The 25414-nt window shown below is 42.3% G+C and overlaps 1 protein-coding gene across 5 annotated transcripts in view; it reads right to left on the bottom strand.

Moving 5' to 3' along the window:
* Positions 1–527: 527 nt before the first annotated feature.
* The window catches only part of SLC11A2 (solute carrier family 11 member 2), a 52754-nt gene continuing 27867 nt past the window's right edge, over positions 528–25414 (bottom strand). For 4 of the 5 annotated variants that reach the window (XM_010385332.1, XM_010385333.1, XM_030939088.1 and 1 more), the window contains exons 6-17: positions 23782–23888; positions 22803–22873; positions 22633–22700; positions 20011–20166; positions 18816–18974; positions 17721–17807; positions 16065–16184; positions 15455–15604; positions 14860–14933; positions 14034–14187; positions 11316–11369; positions 3930–4724 (exon numbers count right to left, since the gene is read on the bottom strand). In XM_010385332.1, the coding sequence (XP_010383634.1) occupies positions 4647–4724; positions 11316–11369; positions 14034–14187; positions 14860–14933; positions 15455–15604; positions 16065–16184; positions 17721–17807; positions 18816–18974; positions 20011–20166; positions 22633–22700; positions 22803–22873; positions 23782–23888 (1278 nt within the window). In that variant the 3' untranslated portion in view covers positions 3930–4646. Of the gene's footprint in view, positions 670–3929; positions 4725–11315; positions 11370–14033; positions 14188–14859; positions 14934–15454; positions 15605–16064; positions 16185–17720; positions 17808–18815; positions 18975–20010; positions 20167–22632; positions 22701–22802; positions 22874–23781; positions 23889–25414 lie in introns of those variants that run through there. The other variant, XR_004059596.1, reaches the window with a different exon arrangement.

Here is a 25414-nt window from a genome sequence, read left to right as displayed (position 1 = left end):
TGGTTACAGAAGACTTCTCTTTTCTTTTTTTTTGAGATAGAGTCTTACTCTGTTGCCCAGGCTGGAGTGCAGTGGTGTAATCTCGACTCACTGCAACCTCCACCTCTCAGGTTCAAGTGATCCTCCTGACTCAGGCTCCCGAGTAGCTGGGATTACAGGCGCCCGCCACCACACCCGGCTAATTTTTGTATTTTTAGTAGAGGTGGGGTTTCACCATGTTGGCCAGGCTGGTCTCAAACTCCTGACCTCAGGTGATTCGCCCACCTCGGCCCCCCAAAGTGCTGGGATTACAGATGTGAGCCACCGCGCCCAGCCACAGACTTTTCTATATCCATGTTAAATGTGACACCCTATTCATGACTTAATTCTCCCCAAATAGGGCAAAGTAATTACGGTTTCATAAACTCCTTTTTAGAATGGGTAATAATTACATCAGAGGAGAACGGTCATGTTGTTATATAAAGTTGGTTCACCACTTTACATCTCATTCTTATACAGAAACTTGACCATTTTACTGCAAACACATGTTTAACATTTAAATATTTTTTATTCATTTTTAGACTTTAAAGTATTTCTAAGAATACAAAGGTAAACTGCAAACAAATTTCTTTTTCCTGAGATGGCAACAAGGATTTAGTCCAGAAGCGCTATTATTAATGTGGTATGACACTGTAGAAAACACAAGAAACCAAAGCAGATGTTAAAGGTTAAGTATACCTGTGGCCTTGAACTCCTCTCTAACTGCCCTCAGGGTCTAAAAAGTTAACTAGGCTTTGCTGAAGACATAACTGCCTTGACTTAAGCTTAATCTCAAAGACTCCACACCTTAGGAGAGAAAAAAAAAGTCACTGAAATAAAATCAAGAATATATCCAAGGTAAGATGATTTCTGGTGGGTACTTCCTTTTCCTCAGCGTTTCCTGTAATGGAGGTTTACGCTGACAAGAAGGTGAAGTCCAGTATTTGGGGACAAGAAAGATGTAAGAATATATGAAAATATGTCTGCACTCTGGATATTAACCTACTGTTCTGTGTATTATATACATTTTCTCCGTTGGCACAGATAATTATTTTAAAAGTTGTCAACTGTATCCATCATGAAGCTCTTCTAGTGCTACCAACAAGTACATATATTTTGGTCAACACTGTCCTCTTTGGAAAATAGGCAAGGAAAGAATCCAACTGCTTTATTCCATTAAAGTAAATATTCCAGCAGCTGGATCTAATATGTTCCATTAAGTTCAGGAAAACTGAGGACAGCTAGCATAGAAATAACTCATCCTTTCATGTTGGTTGTGCAATGAAAAGTATTTTCTAACCAGGCTACTAGAAATATTCTACCTTCTCAATATGTACTTAGCACTAAAAATAGATTAAGAGTTTAATTAGAAACTAGCTTTTCTTACAAAACCCAATAGGTTCCACAATTTTGTAATCTTACTCTGAGAGAGCTAAAGTAATATATTTGTTGCTTGAAAAAAAGCAATGCAAAGTATTCATTTGTTAAGAGTAGCTATGCATGAGAACCTACAAACTGTGTTTACATTAAAATGTAAAATCACATTTGGAGAAAAGTTAGGAAGTATGCAGGATGTGAATTTACCCACTTCAGCTTGGGTAAAGTGGGAGGGTCACTGCATGAAGACCCTATAAACAGATAACATAACAATACTTGAATTTGCAAAAGACTTCCTGGGCAGAGTTTTAGTAGCCTCATGTTGTAATGTCTGAAATTGAGAAGGCTGTTTATATCAGCTACTAAAACCCTTGCCTCTCTTACTAATGAAACTACTTCATATGCCTGGATACACTCTACCTGCCTTTTATATTAGGCTGGCACACATTTATGTAGCAGCGACTGCTCAGTAACAATTACTTAATTACACTTTTTCTGACATTCTGTGTATACATTGTCAGAGCATCCTTTTACAGATTGACTCCATGGTGTTGAATGGCAGGAATTAAGTGAATGCACTCAGGTTATTCTTAAGATTGAATATATTAATATCTGCATAAGTACACTTATAGTAATCCAGATTTATATACCACAAATTGGAGAGTGAGTAAATATTCTTAACTTAGAAAAAAGCTTACCCAAGACTCACTCTTAGTTATCAACCTCCTCTACTGGCTTTGACATGATTCAGTTTGTTATGAAATTTTCTGATTACAGGAGTTGTGTGACCTGAAGGGTACACTTGTCAACCTGTATTCTCTGTTCCTAGTAATATACAGTTAACGACTGGAAAAGAGCTATAGAAATTCCATAAGTACTTAACGAACCACCTCACCTTTCTATGAGTTTCACAACAGGATGTTTTTATTTTTTACCTTACTTTCCTCAACACTCTCTGGTAATGAAATGACTGAGAAATAAAACCGCCCAGGGAGGTGGGGGAAATCCAACAAACTGGTTCATCTAGAGTTGTTGTCCTGTATAAAGAAACCAAAACACTAAAACTTATTTTAAGAGTCTCTTTTTCAAGTAAAAGCATATAATTGATGTTAATTCAGTCTCAATTTTAAGATCAGAAGGACTATAACCTGAGTTGCAGGGTTGGCTGCTCTTATTATCTGAAGTTTCAAGAGGCCCTGAAGTAGAAATGAGGAAATTTTAAAGTGTCATTTTAGAAATACCCCTGCCTCTTTAAGGGCCAAACAATTATAAACGAAGATAGGCAATGTCTGGATTGTTTAAAAAGTTTTATTGAAATGTAATAAGTTCTAAAATATGGCAGAGAGGTCATATATTTAATGCTGGAAGGGGAAAGTGATGCTCAAAGTCACACAAAGGCTGCAGGATTTGCTGACTCAACACCTTTGGGGCTAGAAAAAAATGAGGAGTGGGCTGGATGTGGTGGCTCACACCTATAATCTCAGCACTTTGGGAGGCCAAGGCCAGCAGATCGCTTGAGCTCTCGAGTTCAGGACCAGCCTGGGCAACATGGTGAAATCCCATCTCTACAAAACATACAAAAATTAGCTGGGTGTGGTGGTGTGTGCCTGCAGTCCCAGCTACTTGGGATGCTGAAGTGGGAGGATGGCTCAAGCCCAGGAGGCAGAAGTTGCAGTGAGCTGAGATGACGCCACTGCACTCCAGCCTGGGTGACAGAACAAGACCCTGTCTTAACAACAAAAAAGGCTGGGTGCAGTGGCTCACACCTGTAATCCCAGCACTTTGAGAGGCTGAGGCAGGCAGATCACTTGAGGTCAGGAGTTTGAGACCAGCCTGGGCAACAAAGTGAAACCCCATCTCTACTAAAAATGTGAAGCCTGTAATCCCGGCTATTCAGGAGGCTGAAGGAGGAGAATCACTTAAAGCCGGGAAGTAGAGGTTAGAGTGAACTGAGATCACGTCATTGCACTCCCACCTGGGCGACAGGGCAAGACTCTGTCTCAAAAAAACAACAAACAACAACAACAACAACAACAACAACAACAAAACCCAAAAAGAATTAAGGAAACAACTTCCTGGTTAGGAAAGTGGGTGAAAAAAAAATTCTCTACATGTAGGCAAGCAGTTTGTGATATGTGGACTAATCTTCCAAATCTCACTCTAGTACTAATCTCATGCCACTTGGTATAAATAGGTATTTTAAAGTGAAATGTTTAGCATTCCCTAGGAGATTCAACAATACAAATATTAGCCACTCCTAGAAATAGACTTTGGACCTAGAAATGGTGTTTGCTATGTTAATGGGAATAGTGGGAAGAAAATACATTGGCAGACTATACAAATATTAGAAGGAAGATAAATATCTTCACTATCTTATGTCAGGACTTACAAGTTAAATGTTAGAAGTTTCTTCTTTTTCTGCCTAAAACCTGAATGCCAGAATGAGCTGAGTTACAATGGAGCAGGGAAAACTGATCACTGGTTAAAGTGTGGTTTCTGGATCTTGTTACTGGGTATTAAAGCTCTTTGGCAAATGCCTTCATATCTGTTTAATGACTAGAAAACAATTCAAGAAAAGTGACAACAAAGACAATAATTACAAAACAGGCTGATAACCAGGGTTAATTATGATTGCCAAATAGAAGAAATGATTTTTAAGAAATGATGTGTTAATGTGATGTGTTAATATCAGTAGATACAAAGGATATAATCTGGTTGATTAAAATCAAAGTGAAATTTAACTGACATAGTAAAATATCACTTTACAAGATAGTCAATTTGACCGGTTCATTGTGAAGAAGAGCATTATTCTCTTTCGTTTCTCACTTGTGATCCAGACAAAACAAATATCTGATATATCGAAACAATATTTAAAAAAAAAAAATACAAAAGCTCTATCAGTGTCATATAACCTTAAAACTCTACCCAAACTGAGATGCTTAGGTTTACATAAATATATATACATATATATCTTTTAAATCCCAGAGTCCAAGACACAAGCCCATAGGGGTGCGTGGCCCTCAGAGGCCAATTGTTTAACTCTGGGAGTGTAAGACTGTTGTGAGGTGGGTGGTCTCTGACCTACATTTATAGCTGTCAGTTTTGAACACCCTTCCCATGAGGAAATCTTTGCCTTTTGTTCAAAACATCTGAACAAAACTCACCTCTGAACTAACAGAGATGTTAACAGGACACCTGGCACAAAAAGGGCTTAGAAAAACGTGTTCTCATAGAGTCTCTCAGGCTGTCAGTCATCTAGACACAAGTGAGTCAGCATCCATGGCGTTCAGAAGATAGAGTTCAGGCTGAGCTGTCAATCCCAGACGGCACTAAGGAAAAAAAGATGGAAGAGGGTTAGACTGATTTTCACGTATTTATTGAAATCAGCATTTAAGTACCTATAATTAGCACATCAATTTAGGCCTTTTTTCTGTACTGCTATGTTGATTTTTATTTCAGAAAAGAAATGGCTTACAGATACATACATGAATGGTTTCTGATATGCAAAATAACAGGTAGGAGCTGAAATAGTTAAGGACTAAGATGGCACCAAATGTCCTCAGCAAAATTAGCACTCTGACTATTCTTGTGACACAGTCTGCTTCAGGATGAGTGCTTCAAATCAGGATAAGAACAAACATGGAGAATGCTTTTGTATTTTACTACTGTGTGAATTAGAAATCAAATTTCCAATGGTTTCAATCCTGAGCCCTATTATCCTTTGGCACTGGAGCAGAGAAAAGTCTTTCATTTAAAAAACAAAAACATGAAATGGCATATACTAAGAGGGAGAAAGATGACCTATGGGTCCCATATGTTTGTCAGGCTGAGTAAGAATCACCGAAGCTGCTTTTAAAACACAATTCCCGGCTGGGCCCGGTGGCTGAACCTGTAATCCCAGCACTGTGGAAGGCTGAGGCGCCTGGATCACCTGAGGTCAGAAGTTCAAGACCAGCCTGGCCAACATGGCGAGACCCCTCCTTGACTAAAAATACAAAAATTAGCAGGCCATGGTGGCCCATGCCTGTAATCCCAGCTACTCAGGAGGCTGAGGCAGGAGAATCACTTGAGCCCGGGAGGCAGAGGTCGCAGTGAGTCGAGATTGTGGAGACTGTACTCCAGTCTAGACGACAGAGCGAGACTCCATCTCAAAAAAAAAAAAAAAAAAAAAAAAACACAATTCCAGACTCCGCTCCTAAAGAACCGAGTCTAGATGGTTTGTGTTGGGACCTGTGAAGTTTTTTTTTTTGTTTTTTGTTTTTTATTTTTCAGACAGAGTCTCGCTCTGTCGCCCAGGCTGGAGTGCAGTGGCCGGATCTCAGCTCACTGCAAGCTCTGCCTCCCGGGTTCACGCCATTCTCCTGCCTCAGCCTCCGGAGTAGCTGGGACTACAGGCGCCCGCCACCCCGCCCAGCTAGTTTTTTGTATTTTTTTAGTAGAGACGGGGTTAGCCAGGATGGTCTCGATCTCCTTACCTCGTGATCCGCCCGTCTCGGCCTCCCAACGTGCTGGGATTACAGGCTTGAGCCACCGCGCCTGGCCTGGACCTGTGAAGTTATTATTTTTTTTGCAGAGACAAGGTTTCACTATGTAACCCATGCTGGAGTGCCAATGATACAATCTTGGCTCACTGCAACCTCTACCTCCTGGGCTTCAGCCTTCCTCCCATCTCAGCCTCCCAAGTAGCTGGGACTACAGGTGTGTGCCACCACACTCAGCTAATTTTTTTTGTAGACAGGGTTTTGCATGTTTCCTAGGCTGGCTATGAAGTTATTTCTTTTTACTTTTTCTCTTCCTCGAATACACCTTGGAACAACTTTGAGTTTCATTTTAGCCCTACTGTTATTACTTAGAGCTTTTATTGTTATCCTTTGGCACCAACAACCTCTAAGTTAACGCTGAATGCAGACTATAAATTTATTGGCAGCAACTATCCCTATTTTAGTATAATAGAAAGGCACTGGAGTTGGGTTCAAGCCCTTAACTCTACCATTTCCTATGGCCTTCAGCATGTCACATATACGTTTGGAGCCTTATTCTACTTATTTGTAAAATGTGAATAAATGCTACATTTGAAAATGCCAAGTACAGCCAGGCACAGTGGCTCACACCTATAATCCCAGCACTCTGGGAGGCTGAGGCAGGCAGATCACTTGAGGTCAGTAGTTCGAGAGCAGCCTGATCAACATGGTAAAACCCTGGCTCTACTGAAAATACAAAAATTAGCCAGGGGCAGTGGCTCACACTTGTAATCCCAGCACTTTGGGAGGCTGAGGTGGGTGGATCACAAGGTCAGGAGTTCGAGACCAGCCTGATCAACATAGTGAATTCCCATCTGTAAAAATACAAAGATTAGCTGGGCTTAGTGGTGTGCGCCTGTAGTCCCAGCTACTTGGGAGGCAGAGGCAGGGGAATTGCTTGAACCTGGGAAGTGGAGTTTGCAGTGAGCTGAGATCGCGCCACTGCACTCCAGCCTGGACAACAGAGTGAGACTCTGTCTTAAAAAAAAAAAAAAAAAAAAAATTAGCCAGGCATGGTGGTGAAAGTACTTGGGCGGGTGAGGCAGGAGAATTGCTTGAACCTGGGAGGCAGAGGTGGCAGTGAGCCAAGATCGCACCACTGCACTCCAGCCTGGGTGTCAAAGCTAGACTCCATCTCAGAAAAAAAAAAAAAATGCCAAGTACACCAGCATACTATCTCGTGTTAGTCTTCAGCACATATATTTAACACATTACGAACTGCCATGTATAACCTCACAGGCTTGCTGTGATGACTGTGTGAAGACAGATTAGACCAAATGATGCCCAAGATAAAACTATTTCCAACTAGTGGGCTAAGAAAACACTGTATTACACTGGCTTTACAGCATGGAAACAGCTCTTCAGACATCAGCTTGCTTAATTCAGGCTTAAGTAAATAATAGCAATTAAATATACTGACAATTCATTGAAGCCTTTCCCAAGTGAGCAACGGTGGTAGACTTCTTCAATATGTAGTAAGCAAGGGTTGCAGTATTAGAACTGTGATGCCCACAGAGTGTCACTTAGATGACTTAGTTGATAGACCACCTTCATTGGAGATGTTTGTTATATTGTTCTGAGACACTGAGAAATGAGAATAAATGGCCTGGGAATGGGTTAAAATACTTCCAGGGGCAGACAGCTAATGCAAATGAGTGAACTTTTCAACTAGTAACTCTTGGCTATTGCTGGCATAGGACCATAGAGGACCCTGTCCATTCTCTACACTTGCCAAAAGCATTCGAGCTTACTTTTAAAATTCTGCACAGGGACCAAAATCTACCAGTTGGCAACTTCTGGCTAATGCATATTCTAGCACTAATCAGAGTATGAAACAAATGCTTCAGTGTGTTATGTTCCTTGTGCTGATAAACAACAAAGCTTGGCGACAACCCAACTTGAAGGGTATACTACATATTATACAGGATAGTTTGGGAATGAAAACATGGATTCTGGAGTTAAGCTATGTGAGTTCAAATGCCAACTGCGCATTTCATTAGTAATGTAAATATGGGCAAGTTACTTTTGGCCTTCCAGTTGACTCATCTACATAGAGGCTGATCCTCTTGTTGTTACAAGGATTAAATGAGATAATACAAGTGTTCAGGCCGGTCTTAGAACACAGTACTGAGTGAGCCATTTTTACATTCATAAGCTAAGGGGCTGAGAGAAGCTGACACATTTAGATTCACTGGCCCTACCAATGAAGGAGCAGAAGGTATTTCAGAGGGCAGAGCTAAAGGAAATGTTTCCAAACAGGATCTTCACATTGTTTTGCGTCCTATTTTAGTTTTGAAATTAAATCCAAAGTAAGGAGAGAGCACTAAATGAGGAAGGACAACATGGAGAACAAAATTCTTCCTAGATAATTTCCACTGTGTTACTTACAGGGAAGGACTTACAACAGAGAAAGGGAAAATGAAGTTCTGGTGACAGGCCTGGGACAAATCAACTGCTGACTTAGGTTTTCCTGTCATGTGTCTAGTAAAGTTCACTGTGCCTGAGCTCTGCCTTTGTTTTTAATAAATGGTGCCAATATTTCCATTTATATCAGGTCTGCCAAAATGCTCCTTGATCTTTAAGCTAAACGAGTTTGGTTTCTCTTCAAATAGTAATTTTCATTGGCAGCACATATAGAATGTAAAAGTGAAACAGTGAAATAAACTACAGGTAGAAAATATTCAGCTTAGAGAAAAGCAGAATAAAATTTTTTTTCCCAAGTTTAGACATGGTAATGATGTGACCTTTAGCTATGTAAAACCATTTGACTAAGTGGGTAAAGGGAAATTAATGTCCTGGTATCTGCAATTAATCCAAGCCTTCTGAGGACTAAATCCATTTATTTCTCTATCCTTTCCAAGGAGAAAATCCTAACAGTGTGGACTTAGTGTGCCATTCCAGGTGGTAGTTGCTGGTTCAGTATTTTTGTATCAAAGTTGTTGAAACCTTATTAATAAATGATTTCAGGGTTAAAAAAATACCCAGGAAACCAAATTGGAAAAAGAATTTTTTTTTTAATTAGAAACCAAGTTTACATATGGTTAAATGGTTACTAAAAGCTCAGTTGTAACCACTCCTAACACCACTAGCAGAACCTTAAGGGAGCCAAGAGCTCTTCCCTTTTCCCCTGTTAATTTCCAGTATAATGTAGCAGCACAGTTATTTCATGTCACATTTAAGGAGAACAAGAACCAATTTATATAAAGTACAATTGTGTATCCTTCAACATTCCACATAAACACACTGCCAAAACTCACTGGATATGCTGGAATTGGAGGACTTAAATTTCTTACGTATTGTTTATTGCACCCAGAGTACTGGTTAAAATGCACTTTCTCTCTGTGAGGATCAAATGCAATAAGGTATGAGGGTATTTTTAACACTGTGAAGTATACACATAATATTATAAAATGCCATTTAATTGGAAGTTTTCTATCATTGCAAGTCATAAATATAACTTTTAAAAGAATACTAGCAGCTTTTACCTAGGCTCCTAAATGCTTATAAATCTGAGACTGACTGGACCCACCCAGACCCAGGGCAAAGGTACATTTTACCATATCATCTTTACAAATAATTTATTTATTTATTTTGTCAGTTTGGCCTTTCCTACTGCAGCCAGGTGAGAGCTTAAGATGTCAGTCCCCAATATCTTCACAGAGTACCTTTATGACCAGTTTGGGGCATTACAATGGTAAGGGGAAGAGGCAGATATGAAGAGGAATGGTTAGGGGAATTGTCATTCATGACTCTGTGCTATATTACTTGAGGGGCTAAGAAAAATGTATGGTCCGTGAAACACAGCAGTGTACTCTTAAATGCCTTATAAAAGACCATCCATCCAGTCTGCGCTTTTTTGACTGTGTGCAAATATCAGTAATAATGCTTTTGGGGGCTCAGATGAACAAAGAACGCCAATCAACCAGGACTCTGGAAGGAAAGCTCCAAAAACGAGAAGTCCTTCAACACCATTTCCCATTACTGTTCTCACCAAGTCAATGGCTATAAAACAGTTTTGATTATTTATCTCCATCAAAGTGATTTGATTTGAGATAATCACACAATCTCAGGCTCGGTATGTAAAAATGTCAGAAGTGGCTGAAGTAAAAGCAGCAGCTTCATGCTGAAGACACTCATTTCCTCTGACTCCAGAGCTCCACCATCTGGTCTCAAGATTTTTCCCTCTGAGGAAACAGCTGTAGAGAGGCAGCCCAGTTCAACCTTGCTGAGACAGTGAACTTTGCAACCATACTGACACCTACTGACTTGCAGAGAATGCTGAGAAAGACAGTGTGCCTTGCAACCGTTAAGTCCACAGCTCCTGAGATTGCCTTGCAAGTCATCTTGGGCGTGAAGCAGAGTGGTGCATCAGAAAAACATGACGATTCTGGTGAGAGGTGGCCTTTAGGAACAAAACAGATGGCTCTCCTTCCCCCTTAAAGTCTTTTCTCCCCACCCTCAACATTTCATGAGAACATCAGTTCATAAATACTACCATCTTTTTCTATCACCACCCTCCTGGAGAAGGAAAGTGAAGGTTTTACAACTACATGTGCTCAAGAGTAAATATCATCAGGAAAGCTCTATACTAACAGGCAGGTTATTAAGACTCCCAAGAAATTCTCATAAGCTTTTCAATCTGAGGAAAATCCTGAGAAGGTAGTTAGTAAGCACCACCTAGCGATGTGGTGCTGGTTTTGCTAGTTGTCAGTTTTTCCCCTTCTTTGTTTTCTCACCCCTCTTAACTTCCATTGAGAAATTAAAGTGTAAATAAGTTCAAAGAATCCTAAACCTGATACAGCAGGGTGTCTCTTAATTTTATATTTCATATGGATGAAGCTATACTAGTTGAGAATTTTGTATAATTAAAATAATTGAAAAGATATGTATAAGGAAAATTTCTCAGCCTTTAAAAATCCATTAATTTTGATAAATAAAACTTGCATACTCATTCTTTAGTTTGAATAATAAAAAATGTATTTCATTTTCCAATTTTTTTTTTTAAACATATAGCCTGGTTAAGAACCATGCATATCCTTGTCTCTCCCAAGGATAAATTGAGCTAGCCCTTGGGCAACTACTTAAGAACTTAGTGTTGGAATGATAGCAGCAAATGTCAGCTTTTCAAAGATCCCACCCTAGTCCAGTTCCAAGGTTAGGAGGTCAGCAAGAAAAAAATAATTCCATCTTTCAAACATACATGAAACAAAGTCTTTTCCAACCAATGGTTGAGTCATAAATGCAGTCTGTGCAACGGCACATACTTTTGGCTATGTTCACACAGTAAACCATAGAAACACACTGGCTCTGATGGCTACCTGCAGAAGACAGACTAATCCAGTGTTATTTAGTGTAGCCACGGGTGGCTTCTTCTGTCAGCAGGGCTTTAGAGATGCTTACCGTATGCCCACAGTCCAGGAAGGACATGCCCAGTGCAATCAAACATTGCCAACCCTGAAAGACAAAACATGGTCATCACTCACCAGGCTCTTTGAAGAGCCATGACTGCTCACACAGCACTTCTCAAATGCAAATCTGCTCCCTTCCTTGAACATCCAGCTGTGCCCATCTTCTACCACCAAGGGTTGCACAAGTCATTCTCTCAACCCCACCCCCCTTTCAAAAAATCATCTGCCTTCCTCAACAAAGTTTGTCCATACTATTTTTAATATTGAATTTCTCTGTTCTTACTGCTTTGTGTCTGTGGTTTTCCTTTTTTTTTTTTTTAATCTTTATCATTATTTTGCATTTTAGAGACAAGGTCTCCCTCTATTGCTCAGGCTGGAGTATAGTGGTGCAATCATAGCTCACTGAAGCCTCGAATTCCTGGGCTCAAGCAATCCTCCCTTTTCAGTCTCCTGAGTTGCCAGGATTACAGACGCACATCACCATGCCCAGCTAATTTAATTCTTTTGTAGCAACAAGGTGTCTTGCTATATTTCTCAAGCTGGTCTAAAACTCCTAACCTCAAGTAATCCTCCTGGCTCGGCCTCCCAAAGCACTGAAATTATAAGCATGAGCCACTTCGTCCAGCCTGTTGTTTGTTTCTTTTATCCAACTATAAGTTCTCGGAAGTCCACTTTTCCTCAGTCCTCCCCATGATGAGGAGAATGACTAACAGACTAATACAATTGGTGTAGTCTCCTAAGCTGCTCTATGAAGTTCCTGTTTTGAAGCTAAACAGTAGTAACCCACTCTAGAATCAGCCCTCTCCTCTAAAAATGGGCCTTCAGGCCAGATGCAGTGGCTCACGCCTGTAATCCCAACACTTTGGGAGGCTGAGGCGGGTGGATCACCTGAGGTCAAGAGTTTGAGACCAGCCTGGCCAACATGGTGAAACCCATCTCTACTAAAAATAAAAAGATTAGCCAGGCGTGGTAGCATGTGGCAGTAGTCCCAACTACTCAGGAGGCTGAGGCAGGAGAATCACTTGAACCCAGGAGGCAGAGGTTGCAGTGAGCTAAGATCATGCCACTATACCCCAGCTTCAGCAACAGAGAAAAACTCTATCTCAAAAATAATAATAAAAATGGGTCTTCAACAAGCTCATTAGCCTTAGGCTGACTGAGGACAAACTGGCACCTTCATATCCAATTTGCATTACAAAAGGATACCCCTAACTTCTATAGTGAATTTTTAAAAACAATTCCTGTCAAGGACATACTCAGTTACTTGGTTTTCCTTGAAGTTAAGTTCCTAGATTACAGGATCAGTACAGTCTTTGTGTGCCCAAAGTTTATCAGGAAGAAAAAAAGAAGAGATATATCAATCTAGGAAATAATTTTTCAACATTTACTGAAGTAATTTTCTCAATAAAGTATCTAACGTGTGGCACACTGGTGTGGGGAAGTGTTCTAGAGGTTAACAGCAGGTTTCCAGCCTCTATCTTTAGCCATTCTCTGCAGCAAAAATGATATAAATTCTGCTATTCCTTATCCCCAACCCCTGTGTTTTTTCAGAGAAACCTATATAGAACAGGGAAATGGATCTGTTGTTATTTTGGCTGTTTTTTATTAATACAAGCAATGTTAAAGAAGATTTGGAAAACAGAGAATATATCTATAATCCTACCTTCCTACAACAAATTATATTGCCATTTTTATATAATTCTAGACTTTAAAAAAAATTTTTATAATTAGAATATAAATTTTACATACTTTTTCATGTAGCTATAGTTTTATAACCATGATTTTTAAAAAATGACTCTAGAATGAGAGTCAAGGAAAGACTATCACTATTTACTTATTTGCTTGGACAGCCAGTAAGTGATGGAGCTGAAGGGGGCTGTGGCCGCATGTGTCCCACCCCGAATCTCTAAATCACCCTGCATGCCCCATTCGCCACCTCTGTTTTGTACTGTCCTCCATTCTCTGTACTGCTACCCTTCTTTTGGTTCCTCAAACCTACTGTACTCTCTTGTTAGGAATTACTAAGAATGGAAACTACAGAAGTGACAGAAATTGAAAAAATGACAAATCTTAGTAACCAAAGTAAATTTTATGGTTAGAAATATTATTTTGTAAACAGCTGATTTGACAATTTCATATAAATTGTCTCGAGGTTGTTATGTGCTCTTTTGGGTCTGTTCATTTCTTTTTTTTTTTTTTTTTTTTTTGAGACGGAGTCTGGCTCTGTCGCCCAGGCTGGAGTGCAGTGGCCGGATCTCAGCTCACTGCAAGCTCTGCCTCCCGGGTTTATGCCTTTCTCCCGCCTCAGCCTCCCGAGTAGCTGGGACTACAGGCGCCCGCCACCTCGCCCGGCTAGTTTTTTGTATTTTTTAGTAGAGACGGGGTTTCACCATGTTAGCCAGGATGGTCTCGATCTCCTGACCTCGTGATCCACCCGTCTCGGCCTCCCAAAGTGCTGGGATTACAGGCTTGAGCCACCATGCCCGGCCCATTTCTTTTTTTGTGTGTGGAGATGGAGTCTTACCATGTTGCCCAGATTGGTCTCTAACTCCTAGACTCAAGTAATCCTCCCGCCTCAGCCTCCCAAAGTACTGCGATTATAGGCATGAGCCACTGTGCCCAGCCTGGGTCTGTTCATTTCTGAATGTCAGTGAACCCTACCTCTACCATCCCTGATACCTATGCCCCTGCTCTTCCAGGCTGGACTTACCAAGTAGAACACAAAGCCCAGATAAGCCACGCTGACCACAGCAGCCACCACATACAATGCCACATGCCCTAGGTCCTGGACATAAACCACTACAAAGTACATATTGATGGAACAGATGATAAGGACCAAGATTCCTCCTGCAATCCGCCAGCCTCTGTAAAAGAAATCAGCACAGTCACTGGTGGAATAATCCAACTTGGCTACAGACAGAAAAGGAAACTGCATCCTGTGGAGTAAACAGGACGGGAATTAGAGGCAGTTCAAAATGAATGGAAAAAATTGTTCTTAATTTGAAAAAAAAAAAAAAAGATTCTTCATAAGTCTAAGTTAAATCACCCAAAGTTAGATACTGATAGGGAGAAACAGTGGGGAAAAGACACCAACAAATAATCCCTAATATTTAAGTCCCGAGAGATGCAACAAGGCCTAGAAATGCAAGGAGTCATTTTATTAATGTTCCCAGAAATGCAACAAGTCACTTCAGATACCTCATATCCTTTAAAGACATATATAAAAGGTACTAACTTATGCCTTTCTTGTTAAGATCATTTAACAAAGAATTACGGTGCCTCAAACTTCAGCGGCTGAAGCTAAAGAGTTACGCTGTAAAAGCTGAACTTTCTTTCCCCTCCAAATGAAAGATGTGCTTTCTCTTCCTTTACTATATTCACAGTTTCCATTCTCTAAGCCAAAGAGGAAGCAGTTAGCAATCACCTCTCAAAGCGCATCACTTCCCTCTGTGTCTCACGTCTGACTGGCCTACTGCATGAAGATACCCTTTCCCCATATCAGCATCCCCTTTGGGAACGAAGAAGAGTACACTCACAGTCCATTGGCAAAGTCACTCATTACTGGCCGCAGGCTCGTAAATGTGAGGATGGGTATGAGAGCAAAGGGAAGCTGGAAAAGAAAGAAGATCAGATGGGATTACTGTGGGTCCTTGTATCACCCTAGAGAACAGCACAATTAATGAAATGGAAACATAAATGCTGCCTCAACTACCCCATGAGAAATAATTATTCCTATCATCCCAACATGCTTGGGCATTACACTGAATTCTGTAGAGCTGTCATTAACATAGTGCACAAACCTTTGTACGTGACTTGTCTCTTTAACCTCCACAAGACCTAGCACAGTGTCCTATATGTTCATTTAATGTTTGCTTTGCATTAATGAACTACAATTTTGTGTTCCATGTGTAAGTAAAGCTCGTAGTTCGCATTCAACAGGTTTAAAAAACCAAACCATTTCTACAATCCTTTTAGATGCCAAGGATTTCATATACATTTACTGCAGACCACAACCATGCCTCTGCCTTCCTCTCAATATCCCCCCAGCACCCAGCTAGGCTTGGTACCCAAGGGCAGTACATAATGCTACCTGAATAACTAGGATGTGAGTTTCCTCAGCTTCCTCCTCACCTGTAAGCTCTGTAGAACATTCAGGAAGTCATTCATCCCTGTTAGATGCTCTACATCTTGGAAGACAGCAACAAGCAGAGTGGGGATGATGGCAATAGAGCGAGTCAGAATCACTCGGGCAAACCGTGACCACTTTAGGTTCAGGAATCCCTGGAAGAAAACATAGGAGCAGGATGACTGTCTGCAACAGGAAACAAAAAAAAGTTTTGGGGAGGTTTAGGAGAGACCTCAGAAGAATGGGATTGAGAAGTGACAAAAGGGGCCGGGCTCAGTGGCTCATGCCTGTAATCCCAGCACTTTGAGAGGCCAAGGTGGGTAGATCACCTGAGGTCAGGAGTTCAAGACCTGCCTGGCCAACATGGTGAAACCCCATCTCTACTAAAAATACAAAAAATTAGCCGGGTGTGGTGGCCAGAGCCTGTAATCCTAGCTACCTGGGAGGCTGAGGCAGGAGAATTGCTCAAACCCGGGAGGGGAGGTTGCAGTGAGCTGAGAGATCGCGCCATTACACTCCAGCCTGGGTGACAAGAGTGAGACTCCATCTCAAAAAAAAAAAAAAGAAGCAACAAAAGGGTTGTGTTACCTCCCTCTATCCTACACCAGCACATACCTCCATGACAAACTGGCCAGAATAGGTTCCTGTCATGGTGGAGCTCTGTCCTGCAGCCAGGATCCCCACTGCCCAAATGTAGAGTGCAGCAGGCCCAAAGTAACATCCCAGCACAACACCCTGTGAGAGGCCAAGACGAAGGATATGATTGTGTCAATAATCTGCTCAGACAACATCCAAAACAGTGGCTCCCTGTGGCATTTCTCCCTTCTTCCTTGCTATGCACCACCCACGCCAAGTGCCGTGCTGGGCACTGTGCCAGTAGCTAGGCTCAAGTCCTGACCTCATTCTAGAAGCTTTCAATCTAAACTTCACTGGATGTTCCTTTGTTTCTCTGCCTACTCCTTCCTTTTCTCCAAGCTCCTAAACCTCCATCTTAAATATTAAAAAAAAAAAAGAAAAGAAAAAGAAGAGGTCTACACCACATTCCCCAAATTATATTCCTTTACACACTACTCTGGAAAATGGCAGCAGAAGTACAGGTAAATATCAAATAAATGTGGGAAATGCTACACACCATATATTCTACTGTTGGAGGATCACAATGTAACCAGCATAAAAGAACTGAGAGACTCCAGTAAAAACACTTTACTAAGAACACTTTCTTGGGGCTGGGGGGGGGGTGGCTCACACTTGTAATCCCAGGACTTTGGGAGGCCAGGGTCGGAGAATCCCTTGAGCCCAGCAGTTCGAGACAAGTCTGGGCAACAAGGCAAAAACCCTGACTCTACAAAAAAAAAAAAAAAAAAAAAAAAAAAATTAAGGCCAGGCATGGTGGCTCACACCTATAATCCCAGCACTTTGGGAAGCCGAGTGGGGGTGGATCACCTGAGGTCAGGAGTTCGAGACCAGCCTGACCAACATGGAGAAACTCCATCTCTACTAAAAATACAAAAGTAGCCGGGCGTGGTGGCGCAAGAACAAAACTCCATCTTAAAAAAAAAAAAAAAAAAAAAATTAGCCAAGCATGGTGGTGCTTGCCTGTAGTCCCACTACCCAAAATACTGAGATGGGCAAATCACTTGGGCCGGGTAGGCGGAGGCTACAGTGAGCCGTAATCAAGCCACTGCACCCCAGCCTGGGTGACAGAGCAAGACCTTGTCTCAAAAAAAAAAAAAGCTGGGGTGTATACTGCATCTTTTTTTTCTTTCCTTTTCTTTTTTTTTTTTTTAAAGACAGAGTCTTACTCTGTCGCCCAGGCTGGAGTGCAGTGGCCCAATCTCGGTTCACTGCAACCTCTGTCTTTCAGGTTCAAGCGATTATCCTGCCTCAGCCTCCTGAGTAGCTGAGATTACAGGTGCCCACCACCACACCCAGCTAATTTTTGCATTTCTTTTTTAGTAGAGACAGGGCTTCACCATGTTGGCCAGGCTGGTCTTGAACTCCTGAGTTCAAGTGATCCACCCGCCTCAGCCTCCCAAAGTGCTGGGATTACAGGCGTGAATCACCGCACCTGGCCTGTATAATGCATCTTTTCAACTGAGCCTCTATTCCTTCCCGTTTAATCCAAAACGCTTGTCTGGCGTCTGGAGTTCTGAAATAAATGACACTCCAGAGGAGATATGCTCACATCTAAAGTGAAGTCACAAAAAAGACCAGATACTATGCTAAAAATATTGATTCAGGAACAAAGATCACAAATCCAAACATGCTTACCCCTTTGTAGATGTCCACAGCCAGTGTCGAGTTATCTTTAGGGAAGAGGTCAGCATGAGGACTGCTGGTGTTTGTACAGACTTCAACCTAGAACCCAAAGCAGTTCAAAAGCAACTTTTGTTTCAGAAGCAAGGACCAAATAAGAGCTCTCCTACATATCATACACAGTCACCTATGAGAGGTAGGCTGGAGGGAAAACATTGAACACTGGATATATGCTGTGATGTGGGCAGAGACTGGCAGCAATGTCATCTAGGATCTTCCTCTATAATCCTTCTACACCCACAGGTCATCAAAAATCTTCACTGAGTTACAGTGTGCATGATAATAATGTACAAACGCTGGGGTACTTTAAATGATGACAGGAGGAGAGGCTCTGAAGAAGGCTTCGGACATGAGAGAACACCCAGAATAGAATCCTCAGTCAAAGCAGACAGAGGAGTCAGCGGTTCCATAGATGGGAAACAAATGGTGATCAAAACTACACGGGCAGGCCAGGCACAGCAGCTCACACCTGTAATCCCTATACTTTGACAGGCCAAGGCGAGCGGATCACTTGAGGTCAGGAGTTTGACAGCAGCCTAGCTAACATGGGGAAACCCCATCTCTACTAAAATTACAAAAAATTAGCTGGGTATGGTGGCAGGCACCTGTAATCCCAGCTACTCAGGAGGCTGAGGCAGGAGAATCACTTGAACCCAGGAGGCGGAGGTTGCAGTGAGCCAAGATTGTGCCACTGCACTCCAGGCTTGGATGACAGTGCAAGACTCCATCTCAAAAAAAACACTACATAGGTAATCAGAAATCAAGATTGATACAGAATTCAAAATGACAGACAAAGTCTGTCATCATCACAGTTTCTGTTTTCTGTTTGTTGACTACTCCCAAACAAAAGCTGAGAAAGAGGGTCCAGGCTTGGTTACCCCCATACTGTAGACTCTGACTGGTGCATGGTGATTTTGGGGGGCAGAGGTGAAGCTACAGATTATTTTTTCTGAACATTAACACTAGAATGAGGTATTTTCCTTCCCCATCCCATTGCAGTCTTCACTTTACCCTCATATTCACCACCACCCATAACCCTGACTTACTCACCACCTGCTCGTTGGTTTTCCCAAAAAATGCTTCAGCAAAGACTGAGACAACAAAGACGTTGATGATGAAGGAAACAAAGAGTGCAATGCAGGATTCAATGAAAAAGTACTTATTGGCTTCTCGAACTTCCTGCTTATTGTTCCGGTTTACCTGTCTAGACTAGAATGACAACAACAGCAGTCACTTTTTGACCAGTTAGAACAAGTTTCCTTGTAACATTTCAGGAGTTTACAGTCAGCTGAGAGATTTAGGGGACAAACAGTTGACCAGACAAAATGTGAGAGATCCAACACTCACCTACATCCTAGTTACTGAGCAATTAAGAATTTCATATGGGGGGAGAAAAAAGAACTTCATGCCCTTTCATTGAACTGTACATTCCCCAAATAGAGAACAGAGACTAAATGACTACTGAGCTCTCAGTTACTCTCAGTGGCTGGAAGGACCACTGACCTATAAAAACAACCTGATTTCAGTCCTAAGGTGTGCATATCCCTATTTATAAAGGTTTCTGAAATCTCTCAGCAAGCTATTACGTAATACTGATGGTAAAAGCCTGTTTGGGCTTCTTTACTCCTGACCTCCATAAGCCCACTCGAGCTTTTGAAATTTAAACACAAGAGACTTGATGCACTTCTGACATTTTATGAAAAACTTTAGTCCCAGCTGGGTGCAGTAGCTCACGCCTGTAATCCCAGCACTTTGGGAGGCCACGGCGGGTGGATCACTTGAGCTCAGGAGTTCGAGACCAGCCTGGCCAACATGGTGAAACCACGTCTCTACTAAAAATAGAAAAATTAGCCAGGCGTGGTGGTGCACGCCTGTAATCCCAGGTACTCGGGAGGCTGAGGCAGGCTGAGGCACGAGAATGTCTTGAACCTGGGAGGCAGAGGTTTGCAGTGAGCAGAGATCACACACTCCAGCCTAGGTAACAGAGCGAGACACTGTCTCAATTAAAAAAAAAAAAAAAAAAAAAGAACTTTAGTCCCACCTGCTTTATGCAGTTAGTAATCTCTGGTCAATCTGGTGATAAAAATATCATCTAAGTATATGGAGTTTACGAATGTCCAGCCTTGGAAAATACCTTGCTCCTTCATGATCCTAACGATTGTAAACTAACTTTGTGTCCCTTGCAATTGAAGGAAAAGATCCCATGAACTGTCTACGAGGTGAAGGAGATAAGGGCCTTGCTCACCTTGACTAAGGCAGAATGCAGGTACATGTTGTGTGGCATGATGACAGCTCCCACGATGCCCACAGCCTGTTCAATCTGTGAAGTGCGACAGCCTGAACAGGATGGTACGAACATGCCCTTGAGTACCTGGCTCTGGCTGGGTTTCACTGTAACATACTATATACCAACATAACAATGATTAGCCTTTACAGGAATATGAAACAGGGGAGTAACATAGTGCTAGGGAACAGTTAGCATCCCTTACCCCTTAAAACCCCTTCTTCTGGCCGGGCGCGGTGGCTCAAGCCTGTAATCCCAGCACTTTGGGAGGCCGAGATGGGTGGATCACGAGGTCAGGAGATCGAGACCATCCTGGCTAACACGGTGAAACCCCGTCTCTACTAAAAAATACAAAAAACTAGCCGGGCGAGGTGGCGGGTGCCTGTAGTCCCAGCTACTTGGAGGCTGAGGCAGGAGAATGGCGGGAACCCGGGAGGTGGAGCTTGCAGTGAGCTGAGATCCGGCCACTGCACTCCAGCCTGGGTGACAGAGCGAGACTCCGTCTCAAAAAAAAAAAACCCCTTCTTCTTCTTTCTTTCTTTATTTTTATATTTTTTGAGATAGGATCTTACTCGTCACCCAGGCTGGAATGCAGTGGCATGATCACAGCTCACTGAAACCTCAATCTCCCAAGTTCAAGCAATCTTCCCACCTCAGCCACCCAAAGTGCTGGTATTACAGGCCACCACACCTGGCCACAATATTTTCTTCTGCAACTACGATAATGAGGAATACAGAATCATCATAGGACCAAGCAACATAAGGGGCTTACTACCAGGGGCCAGAGAATTCAAGACTGAGTATCCAGACAGTTTACATCACATCTTAGATATGTGAAACATACGTGTATGATATGTAATTAATATTCTAAAGAAAGGGCTGGGTATGGTGGCTCATGCCTATAATCCCAGCACTTCGGGAGACCAAGGCAGGCAGATTGTTTGAGCCCAGGAGTTCAACAGCAGCCTGGCAACACAACGAAACCTTATCTCCACAAAAATTACTTCGGTGTGGTGGTGTATACCTATAGTCCCAGCTACTAGGGAGGCTGAGGTGGAAGGATCACTTGAGCCCAGGAGGAGGAGGTTGTAGTGAGCTGAGATTGTACCACTGAACTCCAGCATAGGCAATAGAGTGAGACTCTGTCTCAAAAAAAAAAAAGGCCAGGCACCTTGACTTACACCTATAATCCTAGCACTTTGGGAGGCTGAGGCAGGTGGATCATCTGAGGTCAGGAGTTCAAGACCAGCCTGGCAAACTTGGTGAAACCCCGTCTCTATGAAAAATACAAAAATTAACCAGGCATGGTGGCAGGCACCCATAATCCCAGCTATGTGGGAGGCTGAGGCGGGAGAATCGCTTGAACCTGGGGGCCAAAGTTGCAGTGAGCCGAGATCATGCCACTGCACTCCCACCTGGGCGAAAGAGGGAGACTCCATCTCAAAAAAAAAAAGAAAAGAAAAAGAAAAAAGAAAAAGCTACTAAGGGACTTGTGCACGGTGGCTCACACCTGAAATCCTAGTACTCTGGGAGGCCAAGATGGGCAGATCACTTGAGGTCAGCAGTTCAAGACCAGCCTGGCCAACACAGCGAAACCCCATCTCTACTAAAAATACAAAAAGTTAGACAGGCATGGTGGTACACACCCATAATCTCAGCTACTTGGAAGGCTGAGGCACAAGAACCACTTGAACCTGAGAGGCAGAGGTTGCAGTGAACCAAGATCACACCACTGCACTCTAGCCTGCATGACAGAGCAATGCTCTGTCTCAAAAATAAATAAATAAAAATCTAAAAATTAAAAAAGAATATAGAATCTATTTTTATTATCCATACTTAGCATACTTCTGTTCACCCATGTTCATTTAAAAATCACTTGATGTTTGCCACTAGTACGTATGCAGTGAGAGACTCATCCTTAAACACTCTCATATATACTTTTCCCTGGTTCAGGATTTCTCTTGGAAGCCTTAGGCCAAGAGGCATAATCGACCCATAGATTACATATATTTTCTAAAGTTCAGCCAGAGCCAGACCAGTAAGCAGAAATCAGTTTATAAGAACTATACAAAGAAAGGTGCTAGTACTACAAATAATGTTAGTGACTGTAAGGAGTTTCTGGGTTGAGGCACAAACCAGGAAATATCCAGGATATCTCACATAATTCATTAACTGTTTTAATATTGGGAAAGTTCAAGCTGCAATTAATATAAACCAGGATGAGCAAAAGCAGAACTCCTCTAAGTTAACAGCCAAGAATAACCCTGTAAACCCTTCCTTAATTAACCCTATCCATGGCTGTTCTGTTGTCAGATGGTCAACTTGGGACCAAGGAATCTTGTCTGGAAAGCCCTAAAATATCTAGTCATTTTAAACCTGGAAGTCCCTGCAGGCCTTTCTGCATACTAATGTTTGCTATGGATCATATTCCTTCAAAACTGGCCCAGGGATAAATTGGCTTTTGTTGATACACCCACTATAACTGAACCATACTAGCATTATTACTGTCTTTTATAATAAAAGGCTAAAAAAACCCCACAAAAACTTATTTTAAGAAGCTAATGAATACCCTGTACCACTTGCCTCATATCCAAATGTGAGGGCCATAATAGTGATGAGAAAGCCAAAAAACGCTTCGAGCTTCCGCAAGCCTAAAGGAAAAAGGCAGCAATGAGCTCAGAGAAGGCAGACTTCCCCATCTCCCACATGACAGAGAGCAGCTCCTTCGACCCTCCCATTTCCACTCTCCTTACCATATTTGTCCAAGAAGAGAAATACAAAAGTATCTGCAATGGTGATGAGAACGCCACCCCACAGAGGAACCCTAGGTCAGAGATGATATATGGAAGTCAGAGAGACAGAAAGAAAGGAAACATTGAAAAACATTCTCTTCCCAACAGCTCTCCAGATAAAGAACACTTGGAGAAGCTAGGACTTGAGGGAGGAGGGACAATGGCAGAAAACCAGGCCTTGGGTAAAGTAGGGTAACAGCATCAACTTAATTACATTCATTTAAACTTTAATTGAGAGCCTACTATGTCACTCTTAGGATACAAAGCTGAAAAGTGTGGGTCTTACCCTCATGGAGTTAGATGGATATAATTTTATAGGATTAGATAGATAGTATCCAGTGGGGGCTGGGTGTAGTGGCTCACACCTGTAATATCAGCACTTTGGCAGGCTGAGGCGGACATTCCTAAACCTGAGGTCAGAAGTTAGAGACCAGCCTGGCCAACGTGGTGAAACCCCGTCTCTACTAAAAATACAAACATTAGCTGGGCATGGTGGCAAGCACCTGTAATCCCAGCTACTCAAGAGGCTAAGGCACGAGAATTGCTTGAACCTGGGAGGCGGAGGTTGCAGTGAGCCAAGATCACACCACTGCACTCCAGCCTGGGTGACGGAGAAAGACTCTGTCTCAAAAAAAAAAAAAAAAAAAAGAAAAAAGAAAAAAAAAGATAGCATCTAGTGGGATAAAACAACATACAAATCAATAATTGCGATACAAAACGCCACACATTCTAATAAACATAAGCATAACTCACCATGGGAAATGGAAGATGTAGAGTCTACATCTACCAGGGGAGAAGAAATTGTTTCCAGAAAGATTCCACAGAAGAAATAACAATTGAGTTGAATCTTCAAACTTAAAAATGAATTGGGTTTTTGTTTTTATCTCTGCTTTGAAATCCAGCAAAACACTGATTACTTTCTAAAGAAAAACCCCCTCACCTTCCTACAGACAGAAGATTGATGGCAATGGCTGAGCCAATGACTTCTTGCATATCTGAGCCGATGATAGCCAGCTCCACCATCAGCCACAGGATGATCCGTGGGACCTAAACACCAAACAGTAGAAAGACATGGTTCTGATTAATCACTTCTAAGAAATTCCTCCACAATTTGGAATTCACATTTTGGCACTAAACCATAAACAGTCCTTTATAAGCCTCCAGACTAGAGAAGAAATACCAGAACATGCCTCCACTTGGCCGATCACTGCACTGTGGCTCTCAGCTGGAAAAGGAAAACTGTGCTACCACGTGGCAGAGCCTGTGAACGAAGGTCAAGGCAGTAATTGATCTTACTTTTTTCTTTTTCCTTTCTACTTGAGAAGAATGTAACTTCCATTTACTAATATCCACTTAATTTCCTAAAAAGAATCCTAAAATTTTTAGAGGAGAATAAGGATGCTAATACGGTCAAAATATGGGTCAAGAAAGAATATTAAATGATTGCAGAAGAGCACATCTATCCTGACCATAGCTGGGAAGACAAAACAAACATGAAAAGGTTGGGGTAGGACGGGCACAGTGGCTCACACCTGTAATCCCAGCACTTTGGGAGACTGAGGCAGGTGGATGACCTGAGGTCAGGGTTCAAGACCAGCTTGGCCAACACGGTGAAACCCCGTCTCTACCAAAAATACAAAAAATTAGCTGCGCATGGTGGCACATGCCTGTAATCCCAGCTACTTGGGGGTCTGAGGCAGGAGAATCACTTGAATCTGGGAGGCAAAGGTCGTGGTGAGCTGAGATGGTGCCACTGCACTCCAGCCTGGACAACAAAGCGAGACTCCATCTCAAAAAGAAAAGGTTGGGGTTGACCAGGCACAGTGGCTCATGCCTGTAATCCCAGCACTTTGGGATGCCAAGACAGACAAATTCCTTAAGCAAAGGAGTTTGAGACCAGCCTGGGCAACACGGCAAAAACCCCATCTCTACAAAAACTACAAAAATTGGGAGCTAAATGATAAGAACTTATGAACACACAGACAGAAACAACAGACACTGGGGTCTACTTGATGGGGGAGGGTGGGAGGAGAGAGAGGAGCAGAAAAGATAACTATTGGGTACTGGGCTTAATATCAGGGTGATGTAATAATATGTACAACAAACCCCCATGACACGTGTTTATCTATGTAACAAACCTTCATATGTGACTGCTCTGCCTACGGAATAGCCTTTCTTTACTCCTTTACTTTCTTAATAAGCTTGCTTTCACACACACACAAAAAAACCTTCACATGTATCCATCTCCAAACCCAAAATAAAAATTAAAGAAAAAAAAAAAAGGCCGGGCGCGGTGGCTCAAGCCTGTAATCCCAGCACTTTGGGAGGCTGAGACGGGCGGATCACGAGGTCAGGAGATCGAGACCATCCTGGCTAACACGGTGAAACCCCGTCTCTACTAAAAAATACAAAAAACTAGCCGGGCGAGGTGGCGGGCGCCTGTAGTCCCAGCTACTCGGGAGGCTGAGGCGGGAGAATGGCGTAAACCCGGGAGGCGGAGCTTGCAGTGAGCTGAGATCCGGCCACTGCACTCCAGCCTGGGCGGCAGAGCGAGACTCCGCCTCAAAAAAAAA

Source organism: Rhinopithecus roxellana, chromosome 10, assembly GCF_007565055.1.
Source record: "Rhinopithecus roxellana isolate Shanxi Qingling chromosome 10, ASM756505v1, whole genome shotgun sequence".
NCBI classification, from domain to species: Eukaryota; Metazoa; Chordata; class Mammalia; order Primates; family Cercopithecidae; genus Rhinopithecus; species Rhinopithecus roxellana.
Note: the sequence above shows the minus strand (reverse complement) of the source record. Positions and strands in the feature narration are given on the sequence as shown.